Genomic DNA, 23,943 nt, shown 5'->3' on the forward strand with positions numbered 1-23,943 from the left:
CATTCTATGTCAAGATGAAGGCCACAAACATGTGTAGGCAAGGTGACAAGAAATGTTACAACCCATCTTCAGTAACACATCTTTTATGAGTACTAACTTCTATATCCCTAGTAACATTGTGTGTAACTCACAAGGAAAATTTTTTAAACAGTAGTTAAGCACCTCTTCCCCCAAAGTGAACACTGCTTTAGCCCTAACATCGAAAACAGTAACAGAAACAACTTTAAAAGATATTAACCAGAAACTACAAGTAATAGGAAGGCAAGAGAACAGTAATCAACCAGCTTACTGACCAAACTATAGACCAAAAGGACCAAGAGTTAAGTATCAACAGTGGCAAACAAATGTTTCTAGTGAAATGCTGACTACAAGTTGAGAAAGCAAGCTCATTAAACTGTACACTACAAAAATGTGCAGTTCTTTGCATGTCAGTTATACTTCAATAAAGCTGTTACAAGTAAAAAGCTGAGAACGGGATAAACGGCATACTTTTGTCTATTATATCTTCTGATGACATAACTCTAAGAACCATTAAAACGTACAACACAAGACAGACTGGATATTAAAGATTAAATGAAGGGGGCGCCTGGGTGGCTCAGTTGGTTAAGCCACTGCCTTCGGCTCAGGTCATGATCCTGGAGTCCCCGGATCGAGTCCCGCATCGGGCTCCCTGCTCGGCAGGGAGTCTGCTTCTCCCTCTGACCTTCTCCCCTCTCATGTGCTCTCTCTCTCTCTCTCTCATTCTTTCTCTCAAATAAATAAAATCTTTAAAAAAAAAAAAAAAGATTAAATGAAGGGGCTAACACTTGGTTCAACTGGCTAGGAAAAAACAGAATTGTGGTACACAATCTCCAAAGATAGCCTCCACTAATTCCTTTGCCATCCCTGTCCACATATGCCATTCCCTCCTCGTCAAGATGTGGAATTTACTTCCTTTCTCCTGAGTCCGAGCTAACTTTGATGACTTGGTTTGAACCAAGAGAATGCAGTGGAAGGGACTGAGTTCCATTTCTGAGCCTAACCCAAGAGGACTAGCAGCCTCCCCTTTTGCTCTTGGAACCCTAGGCTAGCATATATAAAGTCAAACTACCCTGCTGGAGAGAAAGGTCAAGCTAGCCCCAGGAATGGGACATGTTAGGTAAAGCCATTCAGATATTTCAGCCCCAGCTAAATGCAGCAATGAGTGACTCCAGCCAACACCATGTGAAGAGCTGTAGTTGAGGCAAACCGCAGGATACGAGAAGGAATGAATCACTGTTTTAAGTTACTATGTTTTGAATGGTTATGCAGCAATATACAAAAGTTTATAAAGCTATTTCAATAATAAAGATAACACTTCTAATATTCATTTTAATTTGATCCTTTCATAAACCTACCCATGAGAAACTAAACTACCCTACAGAAGACAATGGGGCCCAGCTTAAGGTGTGAAGGTACAACTCCAACTAGGCAATCTGACCTGTACTACTATAATTATGCTACATTTTTTTCTGCCCTAATAGGGTGCTCTGCCTACGAAAAAGGATAATGTGATTCCAAGATATTAATACAATTAGGAATCAAAATTAAGGAAAATGATTCAGTTCTATAATGTACTAATGAGACCAAAGCTATAGCATTTTGCTTCTTTAAGAAATTTATCAAGACAGGATTGGCAAACTGGAGAATATCCAGGAAAGCAAGCAAGAATGGTAAAGAAACTAGAAACTTGTCATGAAAATTGAAAGAATGGCTCTAGACAAGACTGGTTAAGTTAAGCAAGAGGCAGATTTCTGCTCAATAAGAGAGATCTGAGCGGTCCAAACTTGGAATAAAGCCACCTAATCAAATAGCTCCACCTACTCTTACAGAGATTTTAAGGAAAAATAAGGTGATCAGTTGGGGTATTTTATAGATTCATAAATCAGATGTGGTTTCATTCAACTCTAATGTAAGATATGGAAGATACAGAGTTCATTCAATTTAGTTAGTTTTAGCACTAAAGAGGTGATTAAGTATGTTAATTTGTCAAATTGACCAAAGAAGAATAAAATCTACATTTTCCAGATTTCGAAGTCACAGGAAAGAGGCAAAGTAGGAAGACCAAGATGGAAAGAATAAAAACAAAAGGAAAAAGGAAGCAGCACTTAATCAGAAAGCAGCAGTGACAAGGAAAAAATTGGAGGTGAGCAAATTTAAAAGTCAAATAGAGGAAAGGACTAACAGCTATTTTCAAAAAATATGAAAACTTAAGAGAATATCCTACTCTATAATGCAACCTTCTAAATTTCATTCATCTACTATAGTATAATGAAAGTGATGATTACTCTGGGACACTGTTAAGAATCTGAATTTCTAAGGGGAAACAGCCTTTTATATAAGTGGTAGATGAGACATTACAACTTCCAACCATGAAACAAAGGGCAGGCTGACTACTGATGTACCTCCACTTACAAAATTCTTCATATAACATAGTACATTAACTTCCTAATCCAAATGTAATTAAAATGGAAAAGGATATTTAACTCAAACACGAAATTAAAGAACATCTTACACTCAAGCACCGAGGCTATACAATCCATATGAATCTTGCTAAAATATAATTTGATTAAAAAAATTCACGGTATTGCCTCAGCAATTTAAAAATCTGCTTTTGATGACAACCACTGTCTTAAAGATACCATGGCCAAGATTTTCAAAAATATCTATGATTAATTTGCAAAATTAGAGTTAATGCATATTCTGACTTTATAGTCATCCTAACAAGGTAAAGTGGGATAGGAAGCAGCAAGATGCTATTAGAAGCCCATATTCAACATCTTTCTGTAAATGGTTCATAATCCAGTGCTAAATGATATGTTCTTAAGCATGGTATATATATATTTTTTAATATTTTATTTATTTGACAGAGAGAGACACAGCAAGAGCAGGAACACAAGCAGGGGGAGTGGAAGAGGGAGAAGCAGGCTTCCCGCGGAGCAGGGAACCCGATGTGGGGCTCGATCCCAGGGCCCCGGGATCATGACCTGAGCCGAAGGCAGATGCTTAACGACTGAACCACCCAGGTGCCCCAAATGATATGTTCTTAAGAGAAGACACTGAAACAATCTATCAATGGATAAATTAGTGACTCTTGAGATCTTAAGATTTTTCTCTCTTTACAGGTACGATTAACCTCTTAGGTTGTGAAAACACTTAAGATATATGGTGTCAAGTAATGACTTCCCCCCCCAAACCAGTCAATTTACCAGGGCAGAATATATTAGCAAGTTTCTAACACATGCTTTGATCAAAGAATGATCTACATACCATAAATGCTTTGACTTTGTAGTGTATTCAAATTAAGGAACCATATAAACATGTCATCTAGTTCTGACTGCCCTTCCTGGGGTAGGTTCAACCTGCCTTCTTCATTAACAAGAACTTAACGTTCAATCCTGGCTGTGGTCAAATATTTCTTTCTTTCTTTTTTTTTTTTTTAAAGATTTTATTTATTCATTTGAGAGACAGAGAATGAGAGAGATAGAGAGCACGAGAGGAAGAGGGTCAGAGGGAGAAGCAGACTCCCCGCCGAGCAGGGAGCCCGATGCGGGATTCGATCCGGGGACTCCAGGATCATGACCCGAGCCGAAGGCAGTCGCTGTAACCAACTGAGCCACCCAGGCGCCCCGTGGTCAAATATTTCTAATGAAAGGTTTATAAACTGAAAAATCTATCTCTATTCTACTGATATACCATACCACTAGTCCTTTAGTACGATTATAGTCTGAAATTAAGAGGAAGAGTAAAACATCACCTTTAGGCAACAATTAGACTAGAAACCGCCTAAAACACCAAAACTACTACCTAAATTGGTAGCAAGACCCTAATCTCTGGGTATCCAAGCACTTCCTAGAGCATCAGCTTGGTGTAATAAAGCATAAACTCTAAAATCAGACAGACTTTGAATTCCTCTCTCATCATTAATTTTGAAATATTGGGCAAATTAATCTCTCAGAGCTAATCTATAAAACTAAATGAAAATCTAGTTATATAAAATGATCGACATGAAAATCTACCTCAAAGGCTGCTAGGTCTAAATGAGAGTATAAATAGGAAAATCATAGTTCCTGACAGAGCAGGCACTGTTCAGATATAACATATGAGATCTTGACATTCAAAAATCTGCTTTAGTGGCTCTTGTAATCTCATTTTTAACACTTTGAGTTCAGTAATCTAAATTTGTGTAACTATTAAGAGGGGTAAAATAATGTGAGTTAATATACAGAAAGGATTTAGAACAGAACAATAAGGGATACCCTTTGGAGGACAGAACAGTCTAATCTGAACCAGCATTCTCTAACCAACTATTTTCTTTCAAGTACTGTCTAAACTAATCAAGTAAATAAGTTATCATAGGAAATATCTGCATTATAGATAATTAACTTTAAAATGACACCTTAACCAGCCAACTCACCAACATCCCAGAAACCCACCTTAGTTCCAGACTCCCCCTCCTCTTATGTGATCTAATTTCCTTATGTTTAAAAAATACTAACTTATTCCTCCCAACCATAGTACCTATTATTTCTCTCTAAACATACACTTTCGGGGTGCCTGGGTGGCTCAGCCAGTTAAGCATCTGCCTTCAGCTCAGGTCATAATCCCAGGGTCCTGGGATTGAGCCCCGCATCAGGCTCCCTGCTCTTCCCTCTCCCTCCTGCTCTCCCTGCTTGTGCTTTCTCTCTCCAAATAAAAAAATCTTAAAAAAAAAAAAATAGATACATATTCTAGAAAAAAACTAGTAACAACAAATGCTCCATATTTAAGGTTTAAAGATTTTTGGTTTTAGGACTGCTTTATACTCATTAAAAAAATTTGGGGGGCGCGTGGGTGGCTCAGTTGTTAAGCGTCTGCCTTCAGCTCGGGTCATGATGGATCAAGCCCCACATCGGGCTCCCTGCTCCGCAGGAAGCCTGCTTCTCCCTCTCCCCTTGGTTGTGTTCCCTCTCTTACTGTCAAATAAATAGATAAAATCTTAAAAAAAAAAAATTGGAAAGCTGTCAAGATCATGGAAGTGGTGGATACAAGTTTTCCAAAATTCTCATTTGTGCTTCAAAGCTTAACTTTTATCACTGGTCACAAATACCATTTGTTTTCATTAAAGTGACAAGATCACTTCTTCATTTTCAAGATGTCTGCCAAATACTCAAGCCTAAATAACCATAGCTTGCCTGTCTGTCATTCTTTGAAGTAGAGAGTGTTCTGTGGGGTAAAATCAGGGAACAGCTAGTTCAGCTCACGATTCAATCACAAAAACTTTTCCTGGGGGCTAACTGTTAATACTTCTCATTATGCCTCACAGAATATTAAAAAGATTATCTACATAAGGGCTAATAATGATTTTATAGCTTCAAGGACAGTAAATAAAGCCAGTATCCACTCCCCCCCCCAAAAAAACTAGATGGGTAGTGGTGAGGAATACATAAATTACTAATACAGTATGGTCCCACTATCTTTATTAGTATTAGGACCAGCAGTTTTTGCATCAGTGCTAATGTCCACACAGTGAAGAATCAATGGTGACTCAGTATTATCATGAAATTGTGACCTCAGGGACCCCCTCTAAAAGGAGTCCACACATCACTATTGATTTAAAGCTATCTGTGCTAAATACCATCCACCTTTAAATATCCAGGTCTAATTCTATGTTCTCCCTAAAGCTAATTCTCAAAACTATTCAGTTTAGGCCCACGTTTTCTATACCTCTAGTGTTCAGTGAAGAGCTTTTTTTTTTTAAGATTTTATTTATTTTAAAGACAGAGCAAGCAAGCAAATGAACGAGCTAGCAGCACAAGCAGGGATTGGAGCAGAGGGAGAGGGACAAGCAGACTGTGCTGAGCAGAGCCCAACATGGGGCTCAATCCCACAACTCTCTAAGATCATGACCTGAGCTGAAATCAAGAGTTCGATGCTTAACCAACTGAGCCACCCAGGCACTGCAAGAGTTTTTAAAGAAGAAAAAAGGAAATACCCTAATTTGTCAATAATGGACTAGTTAAATTATATTACACATATATACACATAAATTATAGTACACATATATAATGCTATAAAACATTTTAAAAATGAGGTGTGTGTCAATATGGAATAAAGCCTAAGACATACACCAAAGTGCCCATGTATATGCACAAGTTAAAGAATACTTTGGGGAGTTTTTTGGTTTTGCTTGTTTCTTAAAGATTTTTTTTTTTTTTTTTAAGTACTCTCTATACCCAACGTGGGGTTTGAATTTACAACCCTGAAATCAAGAGTCCCATACCTAACTGAGTCAGCCAGGTGCCCTCAGAGTACTTTGTATATAATCCTAACTCATGTGTCTTCTTCAAGGATAGAATTGTTTGCATAGGAACCATAAATTCCCAGAAAGGTAAAAATAGAACTAAGGCTAATACAGATTACCTCTGAGCAGGTAGGACAAAACTCAGAAAATTTTTATTTTTTTTACTTCATATCCTATGCTCTATAACATCTAAATTATTATCCAGAGTAAAAAATTTAATTTTATACCTTTAACTTTTCACATACATATCTATTCTTAACCTTATAGGCTCTTTAAAGAAACAAGTTTTATACATATTAGGCACTTAAATATTAAATCCTCAGGCTGCATTACATATGCATAATTCAAACAGTTTCATTTTAATAGAACAGAAGAAAGCTAGAATAATCTTGAGGAAATAAACTTAGTTCAGCAACCTAAAAACTATCAAAAGTCATCATCTTATCCAACTTCTAGTTAAAACATGATAGAAATTCTTAAGGTTGGTACTGTTAGATAATGATTATCCTGCAAAAAAGACAAAAAACAATATTCTGTTTTCTCTAAAGACCTAAGACATTGCTCCAAAATGACAAGTGTTTGGGTGTTATAAGCACATATACAGATGACCCTTGAACAACATGGGTTTGAACTGCATGGGTCCACCAAGAAGTGGGGTTTTTTTTTTTTTTTTTTTACAGTATGGTACTATAAATGTATTTTCTCTTCCTTACGATTTTCTTAACACTGTATTTTCTCTAGTTTAATTTTAAGAATACAGTGTACAACACATGTAACATACAAAATTTGTGTTAACAGACTGTTTATGTTACTGGTAAGGCTTCCAGCCAACAATAGGCTGTTAAGTTTTGGGGAGTCAGTAGTTACAGAATTCTCAACTGCATAGGGGGGTGGTCTGCACCCCAACCCCCATGTTGTTCAAGGGTCAACTATATTCAGAAACAGCGGCCAAGGGGAGGCTAGGTACATATATAACCTAATATGCTTGCAAGACCCCTGGATAAGCTGCAGGGTTCTATGTAATGACCCTGAAGGAGGCTAAGGGAGACAAAAATCCAGAGATTAAGTCTTCCTGCGTTTCACTCCAACATTAATTTCAAAACCTCCCTTCCAATTTTATCCCAGGAAAACTTCTCTAATGCACTTCCTATCCCACCACTATTCCTTAGATTTTTAAACTCAAGGTCACTTTTTCTTCCTTTCTTAAATGAGCATCAATTTATAGACTAAGGGTCCTCAGACTAAAATCTAAAAAATTAACGAATACCCATTATAAAGTATACATTTATTTCAGCCCTAAAGAACAGTGACTATGCACTTAAATCACTGGCCTATGTGCTGTGATTTGGGCTTGCCAATTAGAATACATGAAGCCAGCTAGCTAGTGAACTATGTATTTCAAAGCAAAATTACAAGTTATAGAACTGGGGTATCTTCCCTTTTCAAAGAGTAATCCATCAGAAAATGACATAATCCATTTAGAAAGTACTTTGGCAAAATACATTCAGTTCATAACCTTTGACAAAACAATCATACTATGGGGCGTCTATCTTAAAAAAAACTCAACTGATTAATAGTTTTGTATCATACGGTGTTTCTACAAGTCTTCAGTGGTTTAAATTAATGTCCTATCTAGATATCTTGGTTAAGTAACAGGACAATATCACGTGTCTCCTAGAGGGCATTGTTATCACTTCCAGGAAATGGAATTCTTCCCAAAATGCACAATCTGAATTTTAAGAACTCACTGGAGAAATCCAAACTGAGGGACAGTCAACAGAATAAAAGGCCAGTACTCTGAATTAGGGAAAATAACAGGCCAGTACTCTGAAATTAGGGGTTATAAGTGGTACTATCTGTGAATAAATTCTCTAGGTTATATAGTTTATTTCATCAGTTATTTTACAAAATGCTAATTTTGATAATTATACTGTGGTTATATACGACATGTTAATACTTAGGGAATTGGGTAAAGGATATATGGGAAATACTTCATACTATTTTTCAAACTTTTTTTCCCTAAGTTTGAAATTATTTCAAAATAGGGCGCCTGGGTGGCTCAGTTGGTTAAGCGACTGCCTTCGGCTCAGGTCATGATCCTGGAGTCCCGGGATCGAGTCCCGCATCGGGCTCCCTGCTCAGCAGGGAGTCTGCTTCTCCCTCTGACCCTCCCCCCTCTCATGTGCTCTCTCTCTCTCTCATTCTCGCTCTCTCAAATAAATAAATAAAATCTTTAAAAAAAAAAAAAAAAGAAATTATTTCAAAATGAAAAGTTAAAAAATAAGGTAACTGGTTAGAAAGAATTTAACTACCATGTGTAAAAATAAAAAGGCTATTTTCCATTTTTGTAAAATATTATATAAAAATAAGTTTTAAAGAAAAATCCTTTTTAACAGTCACTCTTTCTAGAACATGACAATACCAGTGAGTTTGCTCTCCACCCTCAGACTATTTTTGTGCTCAATTGTATTTTTCAAATTTCCTTATTTGATTGGTAAAATTTGTATTTAGGAGAGAAACAGCACAAAAATAAGTGCTGATACATTTGTAAACAAAAATATGAGGGGTAGAAAGGAGGCTCCCACTTTTTCTTAGAGAGTATTCCACTAATAGTACTAAATTTAATTTCCATTAAGATAAGTATGCATGTCATTAGCAAATAGTAAACAGACCCAGAGTATCAAAGCAAAAGAACCCCTAATGAGACATTTACGGACCGCAATTTGAAAACATGCCTAGAGTAGGTCTCCTTTGACTTGACCTCACTAAATACGTGAATGGGAAAGATCAAGCTCCCATAACCCATTCCTGTTTTAGATTGTACTACCATGGCCCTCTCCTATGAAAACAAATGAAGAGAAGTCAGGATACAGATATTCTACTTTCATACAAATCATGTATGAAAAATGCCAGTCGTTAAAAGAGAAAGGGGGGCAGGAAATTGAGGGACAAAGGTTTTCACAAATGAGATTCTCATTTTCATTTAACTATAGAATCCTAAAATACAGTCTAAAACTGAAGCCACTGTTTTTAATGAAATTAAAGTGGTAATTTCATCCAGTTATTCCAATAATCCTCAATCCCTCCTAAAAACTCATGCATTTATAGCAAAGTAAACATGTCTCAATCTACAACTAAGGTCATATAATAAGGGACAAAGTGTTATGTTTATGGTATGACCTAACATAAATCATTAAACCTCTGAGCTTCAGTTTATCTGTGAAAATAAAAAATCTAGGATGGATGCTGCTTCAAACCTAAAATTCAATGAGTCAACTCCCAATTTATTTTATTATTTAGTTACAAAACTTGTAACATCTCCAAGTCATTTTTAATAACCTCAATAGGAAATCCAATTTTACAGCACATTGTATAAGTTCAAATTTCTAGTCTTGCACAATTCCCTTGTGTAAAGAATTTTCTCAGAACTTTCACTTTATTCTGCAGAGCGACTGAGCCTTTTATCATTCCTAAATCTAAAATTCTAAAAAGCAAGCAGGCTTTTTGTGGCAACTGGGGCCCACTGACTTGGAAATTAGCCTCTTGCTCCCCCTTGTGGCTGGAATGGCCTCTTTCAACTGCAACTTCATTTAGTTGCTTCCAACCAACCAATTAGAAAAATGCTCCACCAGAAATGCTAATGAATCAGGCCATGCCAAGAATTAATTTGCAGACATTTTGACTTAAACTCATCTTTTTTTTTAAATTTGTTTTAAAGATTTTATTTATTTATTTGACAGAGATAGAGAGAGAGAGCACAAGTAGGCAGAGAGGCAGGCAGAGGGAGAGGGAGAAGCAGGCTCTCCACTGAGCAGGGAGCCCGACGCGGGACTGGATCCTGGCACTCCAGGATCATGACCTGAGCCGAAGGCAGTCGCTTAACCAACTGAGCCACCCAGGCACCCTAAACTCATCTTTCTATGCAATGTTGGCCTACAAGAGTAAACCTACAAGAGTAAAATTTTAGGTGTCCTATGAATGAGGTCATATAGTATGAAAAGACAGAGCCGCTTAACTTCAAGGATGGGATCACAGAGGAGTGTTAACCAATCACTTAGCTGAATGTACTTTCCATTAATAAATAAATGGCAAATCTTCACCATTTAACTTCTAAAAAATCAACAACCGAATGTGAGAAAACCAAGATATATTAGCCCTGGTGTTTAAGGAAATGTTAAAGCCAGCCTAAAATTTCATCCTAATTCCTGCTGAAAGCTAGAGTAGTTGCTCCTTAAATTTTCCCCAAAATGAATCAAAAGATACCTGCGGAAAACTTAAAGCTGATAAAAAGCCCAGTGTTCTAAAACATTTTGTATGTATGTCTTTAAAAAATCACCTCGGTGGGGCGCCTGGGTGGCTCAGTCGTTAAGCGTCTGCCTTCAGCTCAGGTCATGGTCCCAGGGTCCCGAGGACCCCCCCCCCAGCATCGGGCTTCCTGCTCAGCAGGAAGCCTGCTTCTCCCTCTCCTGCTCCCCCTGCTTGTGTTCCCTCTCCCTGTCAAATAAAATCTTAAAAAATAAATAAATAAAAATAAATAAAAAATCACCTCGGTGAAAGGACTCAAAATAAATGGGATGAAAAACTGCTAAATTAAATCAGGTTCAGACAATGTCTGCCTTTGGATTCTTAATACTAGACAAAATAATCCCAGGATAATCAATGTTTTACCTCATATTCAAAATGTAGCTCCTAATGATAAAATGGTAAATGGTAGAAGGTACCAAAAAGAATTTATAGAGCACCAACTGATAACTGTTAAAACTGTTCTAACATGCTTGGGTGGCTTTCCTCCTCCTCCCCTGACGCAGAACCCTTTTTATAGTTGGCATCAACCTTGACCAGGGCTGACCACGAACCAAGGCCCCATTTCTCAGTATTTCCACCACAAAACACTTTTTGTTTAAAACACCTCATTTTTTATAGTGTTTTTTAATTTGCACATGCACACTGTATTATATTATTATAAACTCCCCAGTGGGACTAGATTTTATCAGTTGCTTTTTTAAAAAAGGTGAAGACCAGCTCTTTCATAGTTAACCAAACATGGAAGTCTTTCTGTTGTATTATTTGGGTATGGGCCCACCTCCCTAAGTTGTCAAGATTTTTTAAGAGCAGGGACTTTTCATATTTATTATATCTATATATATTTTTATAAATATGTATTATATGTATTTTTCAATAACACAGGGAGCTTATAAAATAAATATTAAATATACGAAATTTACGCAATTAAAATTCTTACATTTAACATCAGAATTAATAAATCAAGTCACACTGAAGTGATATCAGAGGTACAAAAAAAGGTAAGCAGTATATTTGCTTACCTTTAATATCACCACGGGTGTGTGTTAACTCAGTAATTCTCAAAACATCCTCAAGGTAGATACTATCACCATTCCCATTTTGAAGATGTGGAAACAGAGTCACAGAGATGGAATAACTTGCCCAAAGTCATAAAATGAGTAAAAATTTCAAACCCCAAAAGTTTGCATAGCCTGTGCTAGAGTAGTCTATCAACCCTTTAAAGGTAGTACACATTTTAGTTTCCTTTATTTTTAGAAAAATTACACAAGTTTATTCTTCAAGTCTTATCCCTGGGATCTAATTAAGTCTGACGAAAAGCCCCTCTCTATCAGATGAAAACAACCAAAGGAGAAACTGGAGGGAAAAGTCATTACTCATAGCAAAGAACACCATCACTTTAGGATGTCTATTTCTGAACATCTTCCAAACACAGTAGTAAAGTACTCAAATTATTGAATTGAGAATTTGTTCTAAGTATACTACAGCCTGCCTATATATAATACTGCCCTCAACTGTCATTTTCACAGAATCGCATTTTAAAAGTAATGCATTTGGGGTAGGATTTCACCAAATGTACCTGGGTTAAATGTGGTCCAAGTATGTCTACGGCTTCCTAAACTCTGGGCAATGGTGTTTGTTGTATGTTTTAAGAAGCAAAAAAATAATGAGCAGACAATTCATGAGTCTTGGATCAACAAATAGGTTTTTCTCAGAAAAGCATTTGTAATTAATCAAAATGAGACACACTCAACTCTGACTGGGTTCCTTGGTAATACTAATTAAAAACAAAGAAACAAACAAAAAACCCTCTTAGATCCCAAAACTTGTTTTCAAGATAGGAATTAACCTCCACTAAAAAACATTTTTAACTACTCATTAAACAATTCAAGTAAATGAAATCCCAATACAACAAAACTGGGCACTCCTTGAAAATTAAATGCAATAGGGTCTTTCCTACATTTTAAAAAAATGAACAGGCATACAGGTCAACCCACTGAACAAAGTCTTATTTTGGTCTATTTAACTCTACATATTAACATTTGACAGACTGTCCTCACATTCTTGCCATCCTACCTGTGGCTAACACCGCTGTAAGCCTATCTTTATTTGGGGGAGAAGGGAAGAATGCTCATAACAAATTCTATCAAAAGAAAAGTCACAAAAGTTTAGATGTTGAAACCTTTTAGTAATCTATGAGTGTAAACAAATGTGCACGTCCATATCACAGGATCATACTGATACCAAATCAGCTATACATCCATGCTTTGTTGCCTTAAGAGCCACACTGTAGCAGTAAATAAATAAGCCAACAGAAAACAAAAGTGAACTCTGACAAGATATAGGACTCTTCTACAGAGCGCCTGGGTGGCTCAGTTGGTTAAATGTCTGCCTTTAGCTCAGGTCATGATCCCAGGGTCCTGGGAGTGAGCCCCTCATTGGTCCCTCTGTCTGCAGCTCCCCCTGCTTGTGCTCTGTCATATAAATAAAATCTTAAAAAAAAAAAAAGAAAAAGAAAAAGAAAAAGACTATTCTATACCACATTACTACTTATGTCACATTACCTTACCAGAAAATGCACAACTAAATCAATGACAAATGACAACTGGTACATTTTTGCAGATAGAAGTTTTTCATTCAGAAAAGAACGAAGAATGACCTGTAGCACAGCAATATGCCTAATACCCTGGAAACTGCTGATATATATGGTGGCTAAACACTCCATTCCTCCCAAGCCAAATTAAAATCTGTGCTACTTAAAAAATACTGATATGCTTACTATCAAATTAAATACCACAAGCATCAACCGTCCATTCTGTTTTCAAGGAGAATGAAGGAATGGAGCCAATCCTCTGAAGTTAGAAAAAGCAAAAACAAAAACAAGACTAAAGTAAATTCTAAAGCAGAGTAATGAAGCAGAAACGCTCAGGCCATAAAGATGGGAATCAGCAATGGCTTGTATCAGGGACAGTGGTAAGACCAAACTAGAGCCATAGGCTCTATGTACAGGATTTTGGCAAAGATCGAACAGAAGGACAGAAGGGAATCAGTGCTTTACAGAAATAATAAGAGCTGTATGCAGCACAGAACTGCCAAAATTAAGTCCACAGAAAGGAGAGGTAACTTCGAAAGAAAGACGAACTCTGGCTTTTGGTATATTGAAACTTAGAGCAATTCCAAATCCCCTAAAGAGCACTGTTTATTCTCAATGTAAAACCATCATGCTAATGAAACTACAAGAACCAGGATGAAATCACAATAGGGATCTTAGAAATTCTAGGGGGAAAAAAAAATTCTAACACGTATTATAATTTCAATGGACAAGTTTTTTTTAATGTGGCTGACATCAAAACATCTATAATTTTAACTTTTTTTTTTTTTAAAGATTTTATTTATTTATTTATTTGACAGAGAGAGACACAGTGAGAGAGGGAACACAAGCAGGGGGAGTGGGAGAGGGAGAAGCAGGCTTCCCGCGGAGCAGGGAGCCTGATGCGGGGCTTGATCCCAGGACCAGGAATTATGACCTGAGCCGAAGGCAGACGCTTAACGACTGAACCACCCAGGCGCCCCTATAATTTTAACTTTTTAAGAGAATTTCTCATATGCATATACATATACATTCTTCACTATGAATGTGCCAAAGATCACTTACTTTGGGATCAAAAATGTATAGTCAAATTAATCTCAATAGCCCAGTAAAATTTAACTCAGTATTATAAAGGCAAAACTATTTCACATACAGGGCTCCCTTTATATGCTAGAACCACTTACCAGATATGAAAAGATACTATATTTATGGGGGGGAAAAAACCCCTAAGTCTTTCATAGGTTAAAGCCCCAAGCATAAAAAAAGGATTAATGTATAAACAATGGTTAACTATATATCCATTATATGGGCACTGAGAATCTACTCTGATATTAGAAGAAAATGAGTCCAAAGAATCAGATCAAATCTTCAAAAAATTTATAAAATTATAAAAGCTGATTTTCCTTATAAAAACAACTATTTTTTTGCATTTCTACCAATCTACCTTCTAAGAGGCAAAATTTGGTGTCACTTTCCAGGGCCTTAAGTTTTTCCATGGCCTCTGATGTCCCCCACTCCTTAGTTTATAACATTATACCAGGTATGTATAATAGTATAGTATAATCTAGCCAGTACCCATCTCTCCTAGTCTCATCTCTTGTAAAATTATTGAAAAAGCCTTTTAAAGGAAGCAATGTTCCCCCCACCGAATGTTCTAATAGAATGATCTAGAATGCAACAACTCTTCTGCAAACCCTTAAGTGCTGAATTAACCAAATTTCACTTAAGTGATAACCTAGATTATACTATATTCTTCACTTCTAGGTAAGCAAACCCGACAATGCCCATGAATTAGACTAAATGCTTGAGGATAGACTTTTCAGCTACTCTCTGGACTCCCCCTCAGCTTCTATCAGCAGTTATTGATATTTGTTAAGGTATCCGACTAATAGTCTGATATTTGTTTCCAAAACCATGCCACTATACTGGCTATAATTACTTAAAATGTTATGTTATTTAAATGTTAGGATACACAAGTGTGAGAAGATATGTTACTATGAAAACTAAATGGAGTGCTTTGGAAGAGCACTTTTTTGGGGGGGGGTGAGGAAACAACTAGTTTTTAAAGGGAGTTACATACAGAAAAATAGCGTGGGTTGGACAACTAAAAGATTAGAAAAAATTACACATTTCTAGAGGGACTGTGAACTGATTGCTTACCAAACATTTAAATTCTCACTCTACTATGCAGACTCAAACTGTATTTTATAAAGGATACATCATTGATAGGGGTAGTTAGCAAATTATTTGAAAAGGCCTTTGCCTCACATTAAAAATGGACAAATGAACATATACATCTGTATTTTAATTTAAAACAAATGTTTAAAACAAGTATGATCATATAAACAACTTTTCAGTTAACCAATTAGGATGCTTCTATTGTACCACTAATGAGGTGTTACCACTAGGATTTCTTTACTAGTAAAGCTGAGTGTTCTTAAAAGAACAAATGAAAAGCAAAATTACTCTTGGTGAGCTATTATAACTCAAAGGGAGCTTATTTTCCACCTTTCTAATTCAAAATGCCTCTGTGGGGGCCGCATACAATTTCTTCCTTTTTCTTGGGTAGATTAAGTGTTGAATCATTGTAAGTGTGCCTGTACTTCCTATTCTTGAGATTTTAACTCAGGTTTTTCACTCTAATTCCAATTCTGAATCCTTTAAACTTTTCCTCTTAGTTCACTTTTAACACACTAATCATCATCTTCACAGCTCACCACTAAAACTAAGCATCTCCATCTTTTACTAGAACAGGTAGAAAGGCATTCTTAGTGAAGTACTGCTACACTGAAAAAGGATGGGTAGCCTGTTGCTCTTAAATTGGTTATTCTTCCCCTTTCCACCAAAGAGCAACCACCTGCCTTTCTATTATCATTCCTTTATTTCCTTTCATTTTCACATCACACACCTCAGACTTTCCAACTGTATAAAATACCTCACCAGGTGCAATACTTACTGCTTATGACAACTCTCCAAAAATAATGAATTTTATTATCAAGAGTCTGTCCAATGTATTCCTCCCTGGAAGAGACTGTATCTCCTTTGCAACAGAAGGTCTTTCTATTTTCAAACATACCAAAAGCCATTTGAAAAAACATGTAAATATATTAAGTAGTAAAGATGAGTATAATACTGCAGAATTCTTTTAAGAAGCCCTTATTCCAATAAATAAGCTGCCTAGTGGTTGTCAGCTTACAATTCCATATAGTGGTTTTTAAAGCACAAGGCACATAATATATTCAGATCAGCAAAGCCCCCAAAGCTACCTGGTTTCCTAGCTTGTTCCTGCTTAATGGCAGTTCTGTAGTCTACAGATAAAAACCAGTGCCCAGCAATCACATCTTAAAACTGCCTGAGGCAAATAAAAATGTGGAGCATAATAAAATGGAACTTAAGTTAACTGAGTAACTATTACTATTATTCAACTACTGTTGCCAACTGTTACAGATGCTACATTCAAGATTTTACTGCTTCACCTCCTATAAGCTGTTTTTTGTCTTATACCGGTGGCTTTCAGATGTTTTAATGAAACTCTGGAAAATTTACTAGTCAAAATGGACCCTCTGCCCCACAAAAATACAGTTTTTAAGGCTTCCTGGATCTTTTAAATCCCATTCCTGGACTCTAGAGTTAAGAGACGCCTGATTTTCATTCTCTGTAACAATCCTATGGGGTAGACATTACTGTCATTTAATTGAACTCAGTTTTCTCAGAGGAACTGACTGATTTCCTTAGGCCTTGTAAGTATTAGGTGGTAAAAAGCTGGTATGACTCAAAATGTGGTGTTCTTTTCACACCACTACATTCTTCTTTGAACTGGAATTATGTTTTCTAGTATGTATTTTGTCATTTCATGTTCAAGACAAAACTATCCAGTTTTTGGCTGCTTCTTGTGGATTTATGCAGAGGAGGTAGTAGAAATCACTAGTGTTGAGTCCTTACCCTACTACCAAGAGAACTTCTGGTCTAAGACCTGGCAGGAAAGGCAGATTGCATTAGTTCACATGCTGCAAACTTCAAATTAACAACACAAGGAAGAACCCCAAGTTCTCTTGCGAAAAGAGAAGTCCATGTTGTGAAGAACATGCCTGTGACCATTTTCCACAATAATGCTCTATAACTCTTACACAAAGTAACAAGACTACCCTTTCTCTGTTTAATAAATGGTATTAATTAAACACTTGATAAACGCTTATACCAGAATGGCAGTAACCATTTAATAAAAGACCAAAGAGCTCTTCAGAAAAACTTAGCTCCTTTTTATGGGAAGAGGCCTTGGCCAGTATGATGCAGGTGCTCAAGAGAACAATGAAGTCTGTTCCATTACTGATGCAACTGATCAGTAACATTAATTCTGAAAAGGGATTACCTGCTTATTTTTCTCAAACGGGGGGGGGTGGGGAGGGGAGTCAAAGTTCAGAAAAAAACTAGAATAAAGATTGTGATATTTTTTTACCATGTAAGACCTTAGAATATAATTAAGGCAAACTTTCCCTAATCATCAAATACATCAAAAAGTTTTTTCTCTAGGAGAAATGTCAGTTCTGCTCTATTTTACCCATTTTACTCAAAGAGGGAAAAGGAATTTTATGCAAGATGTTTCCAGCCAACATGACCTGTTTGAAAAAAGATGATGGGTCGACTTGAAAAAGAACCACAGTATATGTAAATACCAAATTTTCCCAAGATGAAACAGAAAAGGCCTTGGAAAATTAGCAGTGCCTCTGACCTAGTTCTATTATCCTCTTTTCTGAAGAAGCCTTTTTGTTCATTTACTCAGCAAATACTTGAGCAGATACTATATGTTAGGAAGCATGAACTATGCAAAGATCACTAACAGAGCTAAAAGATCTCCTTTTAGATCACTAAAAGACCAAGGCTGGAAGCAAAAATGTGTTTAGCTTTGGTATGGGAAAGCAATTATACTTTCATTTATCTACACTCTCAAGGTGGAAATTTCATCTAGACTGAGAGGCCAGTACTATTCTGAAGGAGAACATCGAGTCACTAATATCAAATCCCCTTAATAATCATATCAACAAAGAAGCTATGAAGAGATTAATCTAGTTATTACCATCCACTGATCATATGCAGTATTTTTTTTTTTTTTGATAAGGAAACCAAAGGGAAGCAAAGTTAAAACTGCTATAGTCTTTTCCTAGAAAAATCCTCGCATTGACAGGAGCTTTTATACTTTGTGTAGGAAAAACATGCAAATACCTACCTGGAATAGCAAAGAAGCTTGTTAGTAAAGAATAAATGTTTCTACATCCCCTTTTATTCCTAAGATTGGCTTTTGTCTTAAGTTATAACTCAACAATTCTTTGAAACCAAAATAAAAATTATCAGGTGTAATAGTTGGAGGAAAAACACCAGCACAAACAAAATTCAGTAACATCTACACAGGTATTAGTCCGCATAGAGAGCAAGGGAGAAAAAAACCCAACACGTTTTATTATAGAAAGACGTATTTTCGAATTTTAAGTATTATTACCCTAGCAAATCACAAGATAAACATGTTATTTAGCCTTAATAAAAACAGATTTCCTTTCCCACTTAGAAATAAATGACTCCTATTAATGTAAAGATTTAAAAGAAAAAACAAAACAAAACAAAAACAAAACAAAACCCCAAAACCCCACCCAAGACAGACACTACATGAGAAAACTTTGTGAGCCCATGTTAAGATAAAAAATACTGTTCTTTGAAATACAGCCTAAAGAAAATATCATTTGAGAATAATTTAGGACTTAAACTATCCCATTAGTAATTAAAAACTTGTGTAAAGGAATCTTAATACCAACACAACTTTAACAAAAGCCCTAAGCCTAAAACAACAGAAATAATCCTATGTTGCTCATTAGAGTACCCCTTGCATGAACAAGTTTCAAGTTAAGTGTGCACCTGGATTTCTGAGTCCCAGAACCAGTAACCTGTCCAGAGAAACTGGGATACTCTCTCTCTATGTAAGTGCCCCGTCCTACTGAGTGAGACCCAAGTCCTGTAGGTAATCATTTAGTAAAATCACTCCTGGTTCATTAAAAAGGAAAAGTATTAATGTATATGTTATATGCTAAATGACTGGATCTCCTAACCAATTTATCCTAAGATTTAAACTTTTCTGAATGAGAAAGCTATCATTTGTAAGAAGGTTGATTAAAATTAGCTAAAATGCAATGTTCAATTCTTTTAAGCTTTTTAGAGGAGTGCTTCAACGACAGTATGTACTAAATTCTTAAAATACTTCTTGATTGAACCTAGAAAAATCAAGTATGAGTTATTCATAATCTTTTATTGTGATGGTCCATGTTCAAAGTTGACTTCTAATACTTAAATGCAGGAAGAGGCAAAAAGCAACTCTGAAGCCACAGTTTTCTGTATAGCTGATTCATTACATTTTAGTGGCTAACCCAGGGAAGGATATTATGTCTACAATGAGTCTCCTACTACATCTCTTACATAAAACAAGGTATGTAAAATTCCTGTATCCGCAGATGTACAGTTAAGAAAATGAGCTCTATTAACTGTTACAAATACCTTAACCATAACTGAAATGATAATAGTTTATTTTTTCAATTAGCACAAAATACACTGGTCTTTTTTAGTCTACCTGACCTGATAATCAGTACTGCATTTATTTTATACCAATTTACCTACAACTGTTTTAATACCTTTTAGAATGACACCCTGAAGACTTCAAAATTTAGAACATTCAATTTTTTAAAGAAAAAGAAAAACCAAAGACAGAAAAAGTTGAAAGTAACACTTGACATTCATTATAGGAGCCCTATATTATAATGAAGCTAGTCAGAATGATTCTCACCAGTACATCATTGCAGATATCTCTTAGCTCGGTCTCAATTTTCTCTCTGTATTCTCGAGCCATCTGCTGTTTTTTCTCAGCACCTTCCGTCTTTTGCTCAATACTTGAGACGACCCTCCAAGATGACCTACGGGCTCCTACAACATTTTTATAAGCAACTGAGAGAAGATTCCTCTCCTCATTGGATAATTCAGCTCCTTGCTCAGTTACAGACTTCATGCAGGCTGCCATGTCATCATATCGCTCAGCCTGCTCGGCCAGTTTGGCCTTCTGCACCAGCTCATTTTTATCCATGACTGGATGTTCTGCAGGGAAAAAAAGTAGCATTTAGATTTTTCCATCAAAATAAAGACTCAAATTATACCTTTTGTAAATAAGTTATACGAACACTTCAAACTTTAATGCCTACGGAAGAGTCTTTATATGAGGAATTTAATGCAGCCTCACAAAAGGATGACCAGAATAGGAAAAAAAAAGGGAGATGGCATACTCAGCATTCAGGGGACAAATTTAAAGCCATAAATATAATGCAAATGAGAAGCAAAACTAAAATTGCATTACACCCTCTTTGTTCAGAAGATCCTAATTTCACATAAAGCCAAAGCACATTTGGTAAAGAGGCTACCTTAAAATCCAACCCTTACCTTACTTGGCCAAAATCTCAATTCCAATTTTCAGTACCGTAAGTAATCCAAAATTAAGCAGTTGTGTTTTTTTGTTTTTTTAGTGAAAGCACTGTCGACGAACAACATTACAACCTCTACCGTACTTCCACAGAATCATGATTCAGGTCAGTTTAATGTAACTCATGTCTTTTTACTTTAATAATACCTACTATTCTTGTCAGAAGTGTTTAAGTTTATATTTTATTGGTATTACCCCCACCCCAATTGCCAGCTGATCAGAGCATGGCAATTTTCTGGGAGAATAGGCCAAATTGCTTGATTTAAGGCATTCTGAATATAAAACAAGCACCCACAATCGCTAACAGATCCTAAAGCCTCATTACCTGTACCTTGTTATATGCATACATGCTTAAAAAATACATCCATGAGTCCTACAACTTACCATCATACATGAGCACTAAAATGTGTATATTAAGTGCTTCTAGTGTGGTGTTTTCTATGTCATTGCTCCAGTTTAAATATAAAATTACAGTGTTTCTAGTAGTCAAAATTTAATTGTCACTCAAGCTGCCTTTACGATAACTTCTCACCTAATTCTTTCAAAGCTCCCTAGACCTTTTAATTTACCCATTATTTTCCTTAAAGATATCCTCTTGAAAGGTGCTAAAACAGCACAGAAAGATACTAAGCCATACACTGATCCCACAGAATAAGTGATTTTAAAGATAAATAGCCTGAAGTGCACTATTAAAAGGTGAACAGAAGAGCCACTGTCACTATACGAACTGACTCCCCAGTATCACATCCTTTACCTTCCCAGGGAAATCCCATAATACCTTTTTTTTAAAGCAAAATCGAACAGGGTAAAGAAGTAATCGGCTAGCTTATTTGTGAGGTATACCATGTCAATGCAAAACTATTTAAAATTTATGATCTCATACCCCCCCACACAAACACACCCCTGAAATTACTAATTTTTCCCTTAGGAACTCAAAACGCTCTCAGGTTAATGCTGCTTCTAACGAAAAATTATCAAAAACCAGTACAAAGGTTTCTCTCCCCAACCCCTCGGGTACAAGGGGAAGTGCATTTCTCACAGAGTAGTACTCCCAAGGCCTCGCCTCTGTATTGCGGAGAGGACTCGCCGCACCCATTTTAACCCTTAACCAAAGTTAAGACGTCGACTGAGGTCAAACGAACACGGACAGACCTTGACTCTAAAGTGCAAATCCTTCCGTGCGCGCTATCCGCAACCACCCCTCCTTGGCTCCGCCCAAGTCCCCGATTCTCCCTCTTTGTCATGGCGGATCTGTGTCAAGGAGCCCAACCTACTGCTGAGTGCTAATTCCCCCACCAGAGCGAGAGGGAGGAGCAGCGCGCCCCCGCCCGAGCCGGGGGAAGGGGGGGAGCCGCCCGCCCGCCCGCCCGGGGGGCAGAGACGCCAGCGCCGCCCGCAGAAGCGGAACCACGACCGGCCGGGCGGCGGACACACCCCACTCTCCCACCCGCGTCTCCTCCGCCACCGGACACCGCTGGTGCTCATTTAGTCTATAAGGACCCGACAGCTGCAGCAGGTGGGGGAGGGGGCAAGAGCCACACCCAGGCGAGCTGGGCCACCGCCGGCTGTTACGCTCAGCCTCAGCCGCCCCGAGAGGAGAACAGCGTCTAAAAAGCCAGCACGGGGACCCTGCCGTTCAAGCCCACCGGGCAGGCGAGCCAGACGCCGGCCCACCGCCTTCCCCATTCTCTTCTTTATCCCCACCTGGGCTCGGAGCCCCCCCCCCACTCACCCTGAGGGGGAACAAAAACAAAAAAAACCTCACCGCAGCCCCATCCCCCACCCCACTGAGGAACCCAGGAAATTCAGCCCCAGGTCCCGGGCCAGCCCCAACCCAGAGCCGGTTCCCCCTCGTGCCAGAAACGAGGCCTCGCCCTAGAGTACCTGGCGGGCGCCTCCGGGCCGGCCTCGGCTCGCGGCCCGGTCCCCAGGCCCAGCCCTGCTGCCGCGCCGCCGCCCGGGTGGGGGAGGGCTGGGTGCCGTCGCCGCAGCGCGGGGCGCGGAGGCTGCGCCGAGGAGCGGGCGGGAGAGGCAGGGGGAGGGGAGGGCGGCGAGGGGAGGGGGCGGCCTCACCTGCGCCACTGCAATGCCCGCAGCCGCCGAGTCATTAATCTCGGGCGGGAGCGGGGCGGCGAGGAGGAAGGGGCGCGGGTGGGAACGGATCGCGCCCAAGGGAGCCTCGGCCACCCCCGGGAGCCGGCGACCGGGCGGCTCCCCGGGGACCCCGCGTGTGGGCGCCCTTTCCACCCCGGGGACGGGGTCCGGGAACGGGCGCTTATCGGGGCCAAGGCGTCGATCCGGAAGCAAGTAGCCCGAGGCGGCCGCGAGCCGCCCGCCCGAACCCAGCGGAAAAGAAGCCGCCGCCCGAGGAGACTCCGCCTCAGCCCAGCGCCGCTACCGCCGGGCGAGCGGGGCGGAGGGGCTGTGGAGCGGAGACGGCCCCCACGCTTTCGGATACTTGGTCTGGGAAAGGAAGGAGTGAGACTAGGCGGCGGCGGCCGGGTCCCTTACCTGTGTCCGGAGTGGGTGGCGGCGGACGGACGGGGGCTCAGCAGTCTCTGGGCGGCAGCGGCGAGGCTGAGACTCTGTCCGTGGATCTCGCTGCTCACAGGCTACAGCGGCTCCGCAGACACGGGGTTTCCTCCAATCACCAGCCCCGACAGCAGGGGCACCACACGCACGATGACGTCAAACGCTGCTATGGCAACCGTTGATTGGTGCCCACAGCCCTGGGGGCCCAGTGCAACCGCCGCTCCCTAGCGCGCGCGTCCTGCCCGCCCGCGCTAGAGGGCGAGCGGAGGAGCGTACCACTTACCCCGCTACCAACGCTCCTCCCCGCCCCGCTCAGCTTCCAACTTCTCTGCTGTTGGGAGAGTGAGCCTGGGCAGGAAGCTCCTTCCTTTTTCCTTCCCACCACTGCCTTCCTACCTCGCCTTCTCGAATCGCCCGTAACCTCCACAGGCTCACTCTTCCTCCAAACCAGCAAGGAAATTCCTCCCCACCCCCACCTTAGCTTTCCGTGCGGCCCTTCTGCGCCTGCGCCAGTCACTCCCTCTAGAAGGGGCTCCGGTTCAGCAACATCCGGGACCTTTCACATCCCCCCCCAACCCCTCCCCGCGCTCAGGCCCGCCCCGCCCTCCGTGCTTCGCGGTGGTAACTGCCTCCTGGGTCGTCCCGGGGCTGGATTACGCGAGTGGCTCCGCCGCTCTGGCATTGTGATCAGTATTTGGGGGTGGCGGGGGA

The 23,943-nt window shown here is 39.2% G+C and overlaps 1 protein-coding gene across 1 annotated transcript in view; it reads right to left on the reverse strand.

The window, feature by feature from the left end:
* YWHAZ (tyrosine 3-monooxygenase/tryptophan 5-monooxygenase activation protein zeta) overlaps positions 1–23,665 on the reverse strand; it is a 32,557-nt gene extending 8,892 nt beyond the window's left edge. The window contains exons 1-2 of the mRNA XM_025870919.2: positions 23,212–23,665; positions 20,017–20,321 (exon numbers count right to left, since the gene is read on the reverse strand). Coding sequence (XP_025726704.1) covers positions 20,017–20,310 — 294 coding nt within the window. The 5' untranslated portion in view covers positions 20,311–20,321; positions 23,212–23,665. The remainder of the gene's footprint in view (positions 1–20,016; positions 20,322–23,211) is intronic.
* Between the last annotated feature and the right edge of the window lie 278 nt (positions 23,666–23,943).

The sequence above is a fragment of the Callorhinus ursinus genome, unplaced genomic scaffold, assembly GCF_003265705.2.
Source record: "Callorhinus ursinus isolate GAN/ISIS: 27379988/994484 unplaced genomic scaffold, GSC_fseal_2.0 scaffold5, whole genome shotgun sequence".
NCBI lineage: Eukaryota > Metazoa > Chordata > Mammalia > Carnivora > Otariidae > Callorhinus > Callorhinus ursinus.